We start from the raw sequence: 16,839 nt of genomic DNA on the forward strand, positions 1-16,839 counted from the left end.
ATTTAAGTGACTTGGAATGTGGCATGGTTGTTGGTGTCAGACGGGAAGGTCTGAGTATTTCAGAAACTGCTGATATACTGGCATTTTCACGCACAACCATCTCTAGGGTTTACTGAGAATGTTCTGAAAAAGAGAAAATATCCAGTGAGCGTCAGTTCTGTGGGCGCAAATGCCTTGTTGATGCCACAGGTCAGAGGAGAATGGCCAGACTGGTCTGAGCTGATAGAAAGGCAACAGTAACTCAAATAACCACTCGCTATAACTAAGGAGAGCATCTCTGAACACACAACACGTCCAACCCTGAGGCGGATGGGCTACAGCTGCAGAAGACCACACCAGGTGCCACTCATGTCAGCTAAGAACAGGAAACTTTGCTGCAATTCGCACATGCTCACCAAAATTGGAAATTAGAAGTTTAAAAAAATTTGCCTGGTCTGTTGAATCTCTATTTCTGCTGTGACATTTGGATGGTAGGGTAAGAATTTGCCATCAACAACATGAAAACATGGATCCATCCTGCCTTGGATGAATGGTTCAGGCTGGTGGTGGTGGTGTAATGGTGTGGGCGATATGTTTTTGGCACACTTTGAGCCCATTAGCATCGATTGAGCATTGTGTCAACGCCACAGCCTACCTGAATATTGTTGCTGACCATGTCCATCCCTTTATGACCACAGTGTACCCATCTTCTGATGGCTACTTTCTGCAGGATAACATGCTATGTCATAAAGCGTGAATAATCTCAGACTTGTTTTTTGAACATGACAATGAGTTCACTGTACTCTAATGGCCTCCACAGTCACCAGAGCTAAATCCAATAAAGTAACTGGGATGTGGTGGAACGGGAGATTGGCATCATGGATGTGCAGCTGACAAATCTGCAGCAATGCGTCATGCTATCATATGGACCAAAATCTCTGAGGAATATTCTAGTACCTTCTTGAATCTATTCTCCGAAGGATTAAGGCAGTTCTGAATACAAAAGGAGGTCAATGCTTATCTTGTTTACTGGCACAATTGCAGATTTACAGCAGATAAAATAATTATTGAACATGTCATGATTTTACTGGTAAACATATTTCTAAAACAACTTTTGACATGAAATTGACCAAGACTTTTGTAAAAACAACGATTCAAACATTTTTTGTTAGGTGCAATAACAATGGAATGAACTTCTGAAAGGTTTTTAATACTTTGGATACACTCTGTTGTTTGGTAATGAGAGTTTTAAGTCGCTTCTCGTATGCAGAATGTACTCTCATGCATTCTTAGGTGTGATTTTTATTTTATTTTTTATTATAATTTTTTTCCAGACTTCAACACAGGGTTCAAATCTTAATGGTTTTGCTGGTTCTCGTCCATCAACTCTGATCTTTAGTTCTTTTTTTTTTGATTCAGGTGGTTATTAAAGAGCCCATATTATGGGTTTTTGAAAATTCCCCTCCATGTAGTGTGTAACACAGCTCTAAGTGAAGTGAAGTATCCAGCTAAGGCTTAAATCTGTTAGTGTACAGTGTTTAAAACTGTTGATTCATCTATAAAAGAGTCGACTCATAGTGCTTCAAACGAGTCGCCTTGATCACGATTCATTAGGTGTTTCGCCATGACGTACGAACGAAACCAAGTTATTCACGTGCACGCGCAAACCCGGGAGATTTCAAACCTGAGGCCCCGCCCTCTGACGCAGAAACCCAGACACACACATACACACACCCACAAACACACACACACAAACATGCCGGTTGATTGAAGTCACACTGCAGATGGATATATTGAGTCTCTACCCAAAGATGAAACCTCAGCATTATAACCAAGCAGTTGGAAACTTCTGGAAGCTACATGCTACAAAGAATACTTCATCTGAGTTTGTTAAAGGAAGGATCAGTAAAGAGTAACTGATGGACGTCAGGATGGGTTTCTTCCATTTCTCAAGTGTAAGTACGTGCGGTTAAAGTTGTTGCCTCGTTTACTCTAGCTTGCAAATGTATTTAGTTGTGATTTGTTACTTGTAACCGAGTGTACTGTATCAGGTTAACTGGATATATTATCTTATCGCGTGCAAAGTCACGTTAAAAACGCGACGCGTGCTGTTTGTTTATGGAGCTCCGTGTTAGAGTTCTGCTCCCGCGATTTATTCGGAAATTTATTCCCGCGCCGCAGAAATCTGGCGCGGGGACAGCCGCGGGAATAAATTTCCGAATAAATCGCGGGAGCGGTCGGTAACGGGTTTAATTTGGGACGGGAGCGGGCTGTCTAGCAATATCACGGATATTGCTATGTGAATTAGAAAGAGAGAGTCTGCTTGGTATGAGAGAGCGTATGAGAGAGAGAGAGAGAGAGAGAGAGCGAACGAACGAACGAACGAGCTTTGTGCTGTGTGTATGTGTTTATACAGACAGCTTGGCTGTCTGGACTGTATACTGGGTGATTTTTGGTTGTGTTCTCCGCTCTAGCAGGACCGGGCGCGGCGGGCAGAAAACGGAGCGGGTTCTCAGGCTAAAACCTGGCGGGTGCGGGCGGAAACGGGAGCGTTGTCATCCGGAGGTGTGTGTGTGTTTTTGTGTGTGTTTGGTATGGCGAGTACACGACTGTCTCCTTAGTTCGGTTATCCGTAGCACTATCCACTCGCCATAGTGTGGCAGCTAAAATCCACGCATACACTATCGAGCGTGTATGAACTGTGATTACTTTTTAAATTGCTGATTAGCTATTGGCCATTTCCCTCTCTGACTGAAGGCAGTTGACCAATCGCGACAGACTGTCATCGGTCCAATCAGCGCAGATTAGCTCTGCGCTAAGGAGGGGTTTGGGAACAAATGAATCACTGGACGATTCATACAGGAGTCGCTGGGATAATTAGGTAAAAATAAATGCAGATTATAAGACCATGAAAGTGTTTTTTGACCTTGCATGCATATTAGACTGTTGTTGGAGACCCTTACAACCAAGATATGACCCTATTTCATGTATAATATGGGCTCTTTAAGTCAGGTGATTGGCTGGGCCATTCTAGCAGCTTTATTTTTTTTCTGAAAGCAGTTTAGATTTTCCTTAGGTGGAATGTGGTCATTGACTTGCTTAATTGTTCACCCTGGTTTCATCTTCATCATCCTAGAAATGTAGGTGTTCAGACCGAAGCATCTAATATCAATTTACACTGACGAGAAGCAGGGTTGCTTTCTAAATACTGAGAAATTTTAGCTGCTGTCTGGGCTTTCCATGATTTTTTACACCTCCCTTTCTTCATGTGTTCAATAGTTTTCTTTTTTGTCATTTTGTTTTATTAGACGTGAATTCATTTGACTAATTAGTTTTGTGTTTTTTGTATGTATGGATTGCTTTGTTACTAACTTTTGGTAAAACTCAACCAAAAGTCCAAAAGTCAACGGCACCTTTGTTTGTTCTGAGAAAAATGGTGACATGTTCAATACTTATTTTACAGACTGTATCTGCTCAGAATATACAGCACAATAATAATTGAAATCTGTTAAATTTTACTTTAATTAAGCTCGGCCTATAAAATCATTTTCAAATTCAAAATCAAGTACATATAGCATATTGTCAGTTTTTAGGGAATGAAGTGAGTTTAATTGCTTTATAAGCAGTTGCATTGATGTGTTTTCAGCTTTGAATGCCTATCCAGATAAAGTCACTGGGATTGTATTTATGGTTAAATCTTTTGCTCAGACCTCCAAAGGCTCCCTGAGTGTTCCTGATCTGGTATCCTAGCGATGCTCAGATCGGGAATGCAAGGACGGGGTGTAAAGTGCAGCTGTGCCGTCTCCTCCGAAACGACTTGCCATTGGCTGCCTGCCCCACAGAGCCTTCTGATTGGCAGGACTAATGATTCGTTTGGATCACTGACTGATAAAACAACAAACAAGAGAGGGCCCCAAGACAGGGAACTTTTCTTTATAAAGTTTTATTCTCGGAGCCAGACCTTTTTTCATTGACAGATCATTCTGACAACTGATTTTTCTTTAACCTTCTGTTTCATACAGAAGAGAGCAGTTAAGGAAAGTTGCATGGTTGCGTAAAATAACCATAATAATCTAATGACGGGTCAATGTTATACAACATAAGAGAGGTACATTCTGTAGCCGTTTTTCATGACGGAACACATCCTCTCTCGTAGTGATCCATGTTTGCATATTTAAGAGTTTGTGTTGAAAAGTGTGACATTTTGCACTCTTTAATGAATGATGGAGTTCTGCAGGGACAGGTTTAACATATCACAGATTAACAGAAGTTTAGCTTCACACTGTAAATTGTCTGAGTTGTCAACACTGGCAGAATTGTCTTCTGAAAGAAAAAAAAAAGTCATTAACAGGAAGCCTGACAGAATGGAACTCCATACAGGATCATTTTGGGGCATTCACTCATCTCAAGAATATTTTTTCCATTTGATGTCAATCCAAACTCTTATGCTGTTTTTATTTTATATGCAAAACTAAAGGATGCGTTTCAGGGTGGCCTTAAGGAAAGATAAAAGTATTTTGATAGCTTCTGTGATTTTATCAACCTGGGCTCATTCTGAAAACATACCCCTATATACATTTCTGGAATGTGCCAAAAACGCCCCTGGAGCTACATTTTTTGCAGTTTTTGTTTTCGTAAATCCACCAAAGGCCACTGTGTACACTTTTTGACATCTCAATTTTTTTCTCGTGAGTGCTATTTGTGCCTGCTCTTTTTACGTAAATCCACCAGAGGCTGCTATCGACTGATTGACTTAATGACTGAATGACCGATCGACTCACCCACCCTCCTACTTTTTCTAAACTTAACCAATAGTGTTTTCAAAAGCATAGATTGACTCGCCCACCCCCTTTCTCTTAACCCAACTGACAGTTTTAAAAAGCAATACAGAAAAAAATCTCGGCTGATTTTTACCACGTTTTCAGATTTTACCACATTCTCACCTTGATGTTTTTATTCTTAGCCACTTTCTGGAACTGTTCTTTGCTGGACCCCAACCTCATCATTGTGGTCAGCTCCTCTCTGCGTCAACTGGTCAAACTGGTAATAGCAGAAGAGCCGTCCATACGGAGTTAAGCGGTCAGCTGTTAAGCACGAATAGGAATGGTGTCATACCCCACTGTAGCGTTTGTTTTAAAGATGAAATGCAGCCGTACGTACTTCTGGCTACATAATTCGTGATCTCCAGAAAGGTATATAGGGCTGCGTTTTAGGAATGAGCCTATGTTGCATTAATGCTTCAATATCATGCCTAAATGTTTTTTTTTTTTTTTTTTTATATATCTGTTGTTATTTTTGGATCAACATACTGTCACTTTTGTCCCTTTTTTGAATATCCGCATGTCCTGTTTGGAGCCTTGTTCTCGTCTCCTTGTTTGTCTTAATTTATCTTCCTTGAAGCATTCTTTCAACATAGACTCATTCTGAGAACGTAGCCTTATATACATTTCTGGAGATCGCGAACTATGTAGCCAGAAGTACGTATGGCTGCATTTAATTTTTAAAAGGATTGTTACGAGGCGGTATCACATCGTTTCTTTTTTTACGCTAACCAGCTGACCGCTTACCTCCATATGAACGCTTTCACGATGTTACATGTTTTGTTCAGTATCTCGCCATGTACGTTGACGAACTTGAGACACAGAAAGAGGAGTTACCATGATGACGGGGTTCCAGTTCCAGAAAGTAAGACAAAAACAGAAGCTAAAAAAACAAACAAACAAGTAAATAATATGGTGAGTGTGGTCAAATCTGCAATTGTGGTTAAAGTCATTCTTTTAATGGTTGCTTTTCAAAAACCCATCGGTTGGGTTTAGGGAAGGAGGTGGGCGGGTCAATTGATGCTTTTGAAAACACTATTGGTTGGGTTTAGGAAAGGAGGAGGGTGGGTCAGTTGATTGGTCAGTCAGTCACACCGTGTTCCCACTAGACACGAAAGAAGCATCAAGCGGGAGTGATTTACGTGTTAAGTCAATGCAAATTCGTGAATAGACATCCTGCCGTGCAATAAACGGGAATAAGGTGGCACGAGTGACACGATTTGCATGAATGAAGTGGCAAGAGTTGTGCGATACATGCGCGTTGTGTGCGAATCACTCAAGTTCGAAAATCTGAACTTCAGCAGACATTCGCGTCGCGTTAACCAATCAGGAGCTTTCTCTTGTAGTGGCATGCTTAAGATGTAGCGCCTGTTGTTCGTGTCCCAGGGGAAATCCTCCAGCCGTCACCGACAACAGTTGATCAAACTGGGCTCGGCTCAGTCAGAAGCACTGCTGAAAGCTTCCATCATCCAGGTTAAGTTTCTGGAGGAGTTTATGAACTCAAAGAGCTGGGTGCACCTCTGAAAGAATGTAGTGGACTCCAAACTTATCGACGCTTTTTTTCAGCCTTCATAAAGCACATACAAAACTACAGTCACCAGGCACACAGAAGCCCTGCCCATGACGTGATTCCGTGTCTATTGTTAAGTGGATTTGATGCACGAATGAAGCGGGTAAAGTCAAAATGTTCACGCGATTTATCCACGCGTACCGTGTCTGGTGTAAACACAGCATCAGTCAGTCAGTCATTCAGTTAGTTTACAGCGGCCTCTGGTGGATTTATGCATGAAGAGCATGTGTGAATGCCACTCGCAAGGGAAATTTAAGATCACAAAATGCGTACACAGCGGCCTCTGGTGGATTCACGAAAACAAAAACTGCAAAAAAACAAAAGAAAAAACGTCACTCCAGTGACATATTTGGCACTTTCCAAAAATGTATATAGGGGTATGTTTTCAGAATGAGCCTGGGTTGCATTCTTCTCTTGTTTGGTCATTTTTGGCCTTTCTTTGTGCTTTCATCTCTTCTGTCTTGAATTGTAGGTGTGAGACTGATGTCACTTTCAGGAGCATGTCAAGTGATTGTGGAAACACAGGACAGCAGGTTCAGCCTGCTCGAGTTTGAGCCTGTCCCAGAATGCACCAGCTGTTCCGTCTAGTGCTGGGGCAGAGGGACTTGTCCCGTGCAGGAGACCTCTTCTCTCTGGATGACAGTGAGATCGAAGATTGCCTGTCCCAAGCCCTGGAGGAAATTAAAGTCATATCCTGCTCTCCAGTAAGTAGACAGCCAACGTCAAATAGCCAACAAGAACACCATTAAACAGACACACCATTATGTTATAATTGTAAGATGTACCTAAAGTTTGCATTAATCATTGCTGTTGAAGTACGTTATAATGAAAAAGTGAATTGCCTAGAAATTCACATTATTGTAATGAGCAACTCCATGCAAATTTCAACATTGCCAGGAAAAAAATTAAAGGTTTAGTTTATGACCAAAACACAGAAACTGTTTCTATATTTTCTGTGTAAGCAAGTATTTTACAATACTTTAGAACTACTCAAAAATGTCTCTGTCAATGTTTTTAAGTGAAGTTTCATTAAATAATTTTCGAGAGGAGCACGGGATTGAGCACGTAATCAGTAATCAGTAATAATCCAATCAGAGTGATCCTAGTTTACGAAAAATGGATCATTTTCTCCCTACGGCTCTTTGTTTTGGAAAAATCCCCCCTTCCACCCCATCTCCTCCTTTTTCTCCCTTTTTTTAAAGGGGGAGATCTCAAGACCTACCTGATCTCGGATCTCTTGATATGCTTATTGACCGGGCAGGAGCCCTGGGCTCTAATATCCCCAAGCTCAGGGTTCTCTCCCAGGATAGCATGCCAAACCTGCTATAAATGCTAAGCATATCTAAGTGGGAACTCTAGAAACATTTTTATTTGATTTACCAAAGTCACACGGGTGGCAACTTCACATCTGTCGCATCCATAATGAAGCTTTTAAAATAAATCCAAAAAATCTGAAATAAAATAGGATTAATCATTTTTGTTCTATAGTGAGACAATTCTTATCCTTTTGAATAGCATTATAAGCATTATTTCTTTTGGGTTGAGCAGTTTAATTCACAGAATTTCTACAAAGCATGTTGTATACTGTAAAGTCACATACTTTTTTGGTTTCATCCATAACACATGTTTATTTTCCTCATTTAAAGTACAAAACATGTTTACAGATTGATATCTTTCAGATCCCTTAATTCTGTGGTCGGGTGTTCCTGGAAAATAATAGCAGATGTTTCAATATAATGTTAACGTTTACTTTCTATGTAAATTTATGTTTTGAGTTTTTACTGCAAATGTCACACTCATTATGCTAGAATTGCTCTAATGCAAAAACATGTTATTGTAATACAATAATGAATCAGTTTAGAAACAAAATATTGCTGTAATGTCAGTGCGCATAAGCTCGTTGACATTTAATGCAGCTGCGTTTACGGCAATTTTCTGTCCCCACATTGAGGTCTCTCTATTAAGTTCCTTTCAAGAAAGGTCTTTTCACTTGGCAGCCATATTTGCAAAGCCTTCCGGCAGCTCATCCAAGACCAGGACCAAGTCCCATTTAGTGCAACTTAATGGAGGAAACCTGATATCTCACACACTGCTTACTGAACTTACAGTTAACTTGCATATATTCATCAAATGCGGCATGGTGGCTCAGTGGTTAGCACTGTCACCTCACAGGAAGAAGGTTGCTGGTTCGAGTCCAGACTGGGCCAGTCTGTTTGGAGTTTGCATGTTCTCCCTGCATTCACGTGGGTTTTCTCTGGGTGTTCCGGTTTCCCCTACAGTCCAAAGACATGCGGTATAGGTGAATTGGATGGGCCAAATTGTCCATAGTGTATGAGTGTGTGTATGAATGAGTGTGTGGATGTTTCCCAGAGATGGGTTGTGGCTGGAAGGGCATTCGCTGCGTAAAAACGTGCTGGATGAGTTGGCGGTTCATTCCGCTGTGACGACCCCGGATTAATAAAGGGACTAAGCCGAAAAGAAAGTGAATAAATGAATGAACGAGTGCTTACTGGGCTCTTAATTTTTGTTGGCCGGCCAAACCTGGGACGGTTCTCTACTCTTCAATGTTTTTACTATTTATAAATGACTTCATAAATAGTTTTCTAACAATTTCCAGACTGGTAAATTCTTTCTGATTTATTTTTGAATTTCTTTGTATCTAGACACAACGTCTAGCTTTCGAAGATCTTTTGGTCTACTTCACTTCTTCAGACAGGTTCTGTTTAAGTAATTTCTTAATTGCGAATAGCTGTGGCAGAAATTAGGTCCTGGGTGTTGATGATTTGTTTTACGATATGAAATATTAAAGTGTGACAAACATGCAAAAAAAATAAATAAATGAAATAAATCAGGGGGCCAAAGACATGCGGTGTAGTGTATGTGTGTGATTGCGTGTGTACGGGTAATTCCTAGTTCTGGGTTGCGGTTGAAGAGGCGTCCGCTGTCTAAAACATTAATTCATTCATTTTCTTGTCAGCTTAGTCCCTTTATTAATCAGGGTTTGCCACAGCGAAATGAACCGCCAACCTATCCTGCACATTTTTACGCAGCGGATGCCCTTCCAGCCGCAACCCATCTCTGAGAAACATTCACACACTCATACAGCCTACCCAATTCACCGGAACCGCATGTCTTTGAACTGTGCAAACATGCAAACATGCAAACTCCACACAGAAACGCCAGCTGAGCCGAGGCTCAAACCAGCGACCAAGCAACCTTCTTGCTGTGAGGCGACAGCACTACCTACTGCGCCACTGCGTCACCTTGTCTAAAACATATGCTGGATAAGTTGGCAGTTCATTCAGCTGTGGCGACCTCTGATGAATAAATGGACTATAGTCAAGGAAAATGAATGAATGAATAAGGGGGCTATGAATGTATCTACAGTATATATGTGAGAGTGTGTGTGTCTGTTATTATTAGCTTTGTACATATTTTGTTTAAAATGGTAGTATGTTCTGTTCTGACGTTTAATTGTGTTATATTAATTACTAGAAGAATTATGATGAAGAAGAAATTAATTAAAGATTATTATTGTTGTTGTTCAAAGTCATATTGAATTAGTTAAACCCAGGTTTTTATTTCTTTACAATTTTAGCTGATCACATTCACATGATGCTGTTACAGTGAAGTTAGAGAGCATATGGCATGTTTTGGTTGATCGCTGACCCCATCAGCACTACAGAATAATTACTATCTGGATAATTTGAATAAGGTGACCCCTAATTTGCACACATTGTATATTTTAAATTCAAATGAGTGAACTTGTAAAGGATTGCTGGTGTCACCGTGTGTGCTAAAGCCAGTTTCTCCTGCCTCATTGGGCTTCTTTGTTCTGGATGGCTTCTGTAAACAGATTTGGGCTCATCCAGCGTCTCAGGGGCAGCTTTCTCTCATTCACTCTTCATCTCATTCTCTCTTCTCTTGCATTTCCCTCTCCAGGGCCAACAGTGCCCTCCTTTTCACAGTCGCTTGCATTACATTATCATTCTGAACATGCCACATCGCAAAAAAGATGAAAACATTTGCCATCAAATATTTTAGTTTAATTATAGCTCATGTTTTCAGAGATTTTAATGAAGCTGTTTGCATAGACAATTACCATACAAGCTGTAGCTTAATAGCCAATTAAATGACATCTGTCAATTCATAAATGTTTAATGTGTTACATAATAATGTAAAAAAGCCAGTTCATTGGATAAATCAAATCAGATATGATAGACATCTCTTCTTTTTTGATTGATTTGTTTGTTTTAATATTTAATAATTTAATTTAATATTTAATAATTAATAATTTAATTTAATATTTAATAATTGCTTCTAAATCCGAACGTTAATATATAGATCATAAACTGTGTGTGTGTGTGTGTGTGTGTGTGTGTGTATATATATATATATATATACACACACACACACACACACACACACACATACACACACACACACACACACAGTTGAAGTCAGAATTATTAGCCCCCCTGAATTATATATATATATATATATATATATATATATATATATATATATATATATATGTCTGTATGTATATACATACATACATATATACCTACCTACTGCGCCACTGCGTCATCGTGCATTAACCAATAAAATTAAAACTGACATTAATTAAATCTGAACAATCTGTTGTCATTTCTGATATTTGGGATTTAGATTTAATGCAAGTAGAACATTGTAAACATTGCAAAAATTGTAAACTAAGCTTGGTAGATTCAAATAATGTAGTGTAAAAACTTTAAAAAACATCAATATCTGTGCATTGTCCATTAATATAAAAAGCTTATCAGGCGAATAGGTATTATAAAGTAATACAAATAATGTATAGTTTTCTACATTATGTTTATCTTTTAAAAAATAGCTTACATTAGCAAATAAAACACAAGGTAGGCCTACTGGGCTTGTTTATCCTCATAGCATCCACGCGGGATAAAAGAACAGCATCTTAACGTCGTCTTTCGTGAAATGCTTATAGATTTTTGTTTATAGTAAATCGGACTCATTCAAAGTAGCGTCGCTGCGCAAAAAACGTTATGAATGCATGCTACAATTCCGACTACACAATGTGTTTTCTTTTTCTTATGATGCACAGAGTTTTGAGGTAAGCGATGTTTTCATTTGCCATTCACTGACCGTCAGACAGCCTCATACAGTTCATCAAACTCCGTCTTTTAAAATCGAAATCAAATGTGTAATAAAACAGTCTCCTCATAAAGCAGGGGTATCAGCGCGCTGCTACATTGAAAACATATGATTCGATTCGCGTCTTCTGATTGGAATTTGGATGATTAGAAGCAAATCTACATGCCTAAAGCATTCACTTAATGTCATTATCAAATTTTTGGCGGAAGTGGCGTTTAGCGGCTTTTGCATTTGAACTCTTCACATACATATATATATATATATATATATATATATATATATATATATATATATATATATATATATATATATATATATATATATATATATATATATATATATATTTTTTTTTTTTTTTTTTTTTACATTGGCGTCACGGTGGCTTATTGGGTAGCACGATTGCAAAAAGGTCACTGGTTTGAGCCCTGGCTGGGTCAGTTGGTATTTGTGTGTGGAGTTTGCATGTACTTTCCATGTTGGCGTGGGTTTGCTCCGGGTGCTCCGGTTTCCCACAGATAACAAAGACATGCGGTGTATTGAATAAGCTAAATTGGCCGCAGTGTATGTGTGTGAAAGGGTGTGTATGGGTTTTTCCTAGTGTTGGGTTGCAGCTGGAAGGGCATCCGCTGCTTAAAACATATGCTGGATAAGTTGGTTCATTCTGCTGTAGTCTGTGTGGGTCCTAAAACCCCATTATAGTGAAGGGGACTCTATACTGCTTAGTGAGCGCCGTCTTTCGAATCAGAAGTTAAATTGAGATCTGACTCTTTTACTCTGGCATCCTGGCCAAATTTGCCCACTGGCCTCTGTTCATCATGGCCTTCTAACCATCCGCATTGGCTTCATCACTCTGTCTCCTCTCCACCAATCAGCTGGTGTGTGTTGTGCAGTCTGGTGCAATATTGCTGCCGTTGTGCATCCAGATGGATGCTGCACACTGGTAATGGATGATTGAGGTGGATGAGGAGATTTCATCAATGTGTAAAGCACTTGCAGTGTCTAGAAAAACGCTATATAAATGAAAGCAATTATTACAATTATTATTAATATTATTTAGTGTGTTCAAGAAACCTATTTATGTTTTCTCCATTAAGCAATACCTGGGAATAATTTGAAAAAGAATTCCAGTTTCCCAGGAGGGCTAATATATTTTTGTCTTTAACTGAATGTAATGTGCGATCTGTGACTGGTTTCAGGACTACCTCACCAATGACAATGACCAGGCGGTGGTGGAGATCTGCATCACACGCATCACTACAGCCATTAGAGAGACCGGCTCCATCGAGAGGCATGGAGCAGCGCTGGTGTCATTATGGGAGTCTTGCCTCGAACATAACCTTCAGCCACAGGGCAAAGATGAAGACACACCTCATGCCAAAATTGCCTCTGACATCACCAGCTGCATCTTGCAGGTGGGAGCAACACCTGTGGGTTGTCACACAAATCACACAAATGATTCCAGATCTAGATTTTCTATATTTATAAAGATATTAATAAACCACAGATATGTCACAGACACCTTCTAAAGCAGGGCTTTTATTATGGAGTCCTGAGGGTTTGAACTTATTATAAAAAAAGCATAATAAATATGCAAATAGTTTACTAATTAAATAATTAATTGTATAATGTAAAAAAAAAACTTTATCTACTTTATTGTGAAATTATTATTTATATAATAAATAGATTAATAAAATCTTATAATAAAAAAAATAATAATAGTAATAAAAATATGAAATAATAATAAAAAAAATAAAATTAAATAATGCAAAGTTTGATTAAAACCAATATAAACCAGTAAACGTGTACATAAATAAATATAGTAGATTAGTAATACATTTAGATGAAAATAATCTAGAAATAATAATGTTTACTCATTTAAAAATAAAATACAAATAAATAATGTAAATTTTGATTTGCATAGAAATAAAATAAAAACTAAATGAACAGAAATAAGATTGAAATGTATACCCAGTTACTGAAATTAATCCATAAGCATGTAAATAAATAATATATATTTAGTAGATTTATAGTACATTTATTAAAATTAAATCCAGTAATAATAAGAATATAAATATAAAATGTTTTATTATAAAATTATATTAATATATAATAAATTATTCAATTATAAATCAATAACCATTAAATAAACAAATGCAAAATTTAACTAGTAGATTAGTAGTAAATTTGGATAAAAATATTTACTAGTAGTAGTAATAATAATAATAATAATAAAGAAATTTTGATTAAACCAGAAATAAAATGAACATTAAATGAAAACAAATACAATTCATTTATAACAAATTATTGAAATAAATCAATAAAGCATAAATAAATAAATAAATGTAATATATAATTTGTAGATTGGTAATAAATTTAGATGCAAATAATCTAGTAGTATAATATTAATAAATTTAATATTCAGTATTTTTTAAATAAAACTAATTAATGCAAATGAAAAGATGAAAATAGTCTAGTAATAATAATAAAAAAATAATATATATATATTTGTAATAAAATAAAATTAAAATTGATTGAAACAAAAAACATAATTAAATGAACACAAATAAGATTAAAATGTATAATAAATTATTAAAATAAATCTAGAACGTGTGAATAAATAAATGTAACATAAAAAGTAGATTAGTAGTACATTTGGATAAACATAATCTATTAATAATAATAATAATAATAATACAAATATTAAATAAATTTAGCTTGAAACTGAAATAAAATTAAAATTAAATGAACACCAATAAAATTAAATTTATAACAAATTACATCCATACACTCTCACATTCACATATAACGACCAATTTAGCTTATTCAATTCACCTGTAACTCATGCCTTTGGACTGTGGGGGAAACCAGAGCACCCGGAGGAAATCCACACGAACACGTGGAGAACTTGCAAACTCCACACAGAAATACCAACTGATCCAGCTGGGGCTCGAACCAGCGACCTTCTTGGTGTGAGGTGACAGTGGTAGCCACTGAGCCACCACGCCGCTCCTAAAATGTATACCAAATTATATAAATTAATCATTAAATGTGTAAATAAATAAATGTAATATATAATTAGTAGTATATTATTTACAGTAGATGAGAATAATTTAGTAATAATAAATATGCTGTAAGACAACAGTGTTAACCACTGAGCCAAGGTGCCGCATCATTAAAAATTTCTATTATTTACTTTTTCTTTCATTCATTTTATTTTCGGCTCAGTCCCATTATTAATCAGGAGTCGCCACAGGGAATGAACCGCCAACTTATCCAGCAAATGTTTTATGCAGCGAATGCCTTTTAAGCTGCAACCCATCACTGGGAAACACCCATACACTCCCATTCACACACAAAACACTACGGACAATTTAGTTTATCCAATTCACCTATAGCGCATGTCTTTGGACCTGGAGCACCTGGAGGAAACCCACGCAAACACAGGGACAACTTGAAAACTCCACCCAGAAATGCCAACTGACCCAGCCAAGGCTCAAATTAGTGACTTTCTTGCTACCCACTGCCACGCCGTGTCACCCTTCCACCATGTTGTGTTGCAAATATTGGCCAAATCAAAAACTTTGACTTCAATTCCATCAGACTTTCAGAGCTAAATGTAGCATACATAGCACAAGAAAAGCTTTAATATGGGTTTTTGCAGATCCAGCTTGTAATGTGAACCCGTGACATTTACAGATCAAATGAACATTTATTTTTTCGGCTCATTTGAGCTCCTCTAATTGCGGTCAAAACAGCTAAACCATACATTTCAACTCTGAACTAATAATTATTCACTCTAAGGAAGCCAAATGCTGTGTCTCGAAATGAAACTGACACGCCTGACAACAGCAATTATCCATAATCTCCTTCAAATTCTTTCAGTTTTAAAGAAGCGTTCACCGTTTCTTCTGCTGCGTTTGATATTTACTTCATTCTCGTTTCAATAGATTTTCCACATCCTCAGTGACTCCTCTCCTTCTCTTTTTTCTTATTATTTTCACACACGCAATCCCTTATATAATGAGCCGCATATGAATCTTACAGCAGGGCTTTTGGAGGAAGGCTGAGCTAGGGTGATGCATTGTGGGTAGTGGCGGAGATCAGTATTCATTAGAGGACTGCAGCTTGAACAGTCTTATGCCTGAGTTCTTCACAACTATTTGTAGAAGGGCTCTTTGATCTGAGCAGCAGTCACACATTCAAGCGGCTGTTTTATAATTAGCTCAGCCTTTTAAAGTTAGCTTGCCTTTTAAACGTTTACTTCCGATACTCCAGGAGCTTTAGGCAAGAAAACAATGGCCTTCTTTTTATACAGTAAAGGAAAATAAATCAGTTTACCCCAGATTGTATTCGTGACTATTGTACGCAGGAACTCCTTTCCATTTAAAGAGAAAATTTAATGCAAAAATGACTTCTATAAGAGGTCCAAGTAGGCTTGCCACGATAGACAGTGTTGACGGTGATACGGTTTTAAGACGCAACACCGGTGACATCACTTTTCCACCGTGACACCCTCCCCACATTAGTTTTTTTTTTTTAAGTATTCAGTTTTTTTTTGTATTAAATATTTATTTGAATTAAATGGAAAATACAATTATAAATAATTGACTTAAGACGTGAGCATGCACTATAATTGTCATCTGAACATAGCTACAATGCGTCATATTTCATTTATCACGTGAGAAAAAAAGAGGAGTCAAATTTGCAGAAAGATGATGGCGGACGATTTAAAAAACGCGCCTGTTTGGCAATATTTTGGGTTCAAACCAAATGCAAAAAGAAAACCTGAAGACGTTAATGAGGCAATCTGCAAACTATCTAGAGGAAACATAACTAATTTATACACGCACCTTCAACGCACCTTTATGTTTAACTATGGGTGGGTCGCGGATAGATCAATGGCCGTAAATACGCAACACATACTCTCATTTTAAAAATCACGCGACCATCATCTCACAATGTTTAATAATAAATATCTTATTTTTTTATTAAAACGAGTGATTTAGCTATGCCGCGGTATTGACAATCCAACTGCAGAGAAACAACATCGCGGCAACCACAGTGAGCACCTTTTCCGAAGTTCAGCTGTTCTTTTTTGTACTTGATTATGTGTTTATTGTTAAAAAAATCAATAATGAATAGGCCGACAAGAGTGTATCCTGTGTGTGCGTGCATCTCTTATCACTGAGGCCGCTCTCTTCAAAAAACGAAAGTTGCTTTGTCTGTCTGGTAATATTTCGGCTTTTAATCGGATGAAAAGTTCATTTAGATGAACAAATATTAAAAATTGCAATAAAGTAACTGAGACGTGCG

The 16,839-nt window shown here is 37.6% G+C and overlaps 1 protein-coding gene and 1 long non-coding RNA gene across 4 annotated transcripts in view; one reads left to right on the forward strand and one right to left on the reverse strand.

Moving 5' to 3' along the window:
* veph1 (ventricular zone expressed PH domain-containing 1) overlaps positions 1 to 16,839 on the forward strand; it is a 163,017-nt gene that overhangs the window by 13,574 nt on the left and 132,604 nt on the right. For all 3 annotated transcript variants that reach the window (XR_012393639.1, XR_012393640.1, NM_212831.1), the window contains 2 exon segments: positions 6,842 to 7,073; positions 12,723 to 12,938. Coding sequence is in view for 1 of the 3 variants with exons in the window: in NM_212831.1 (NP_997996.1) it covers positions 6,936 to 7,073; positions 12,723 to 12,938 (354 nt within the window). In the remaining 2 variants the exon portion in view is untranslated.
* On the reverse strand, positions 11,891 to 15,587 carry LOC141378766 (uncharacterized). The gene is made up of 3 exons (XR_012394096.1): positions 15,427 to 15,587; positions 14,359 to 14,535; positions 11,891 to 12,951 (listed from the first exon to the last, which is right to left on the reverse strand). It is a non-coding gene; the product is annotated as an uncharacterized lncRNA (long non-coding RNA).

The sequence above is a fragment of the Danio rerio genome, chromosome 18 (assembly GCF_049306965.1).
Source record: "Danio rerio strain Tuebingen ecotype United States chromosome 18, GRCz12tu, whole genome shotgun sequence".
Taxonomy (NCBI): Eukaryota; Metazoa; Chordata; class Actinopteri; order Cypriniformes; family Danionidae; genus Danio; species Danio rerio.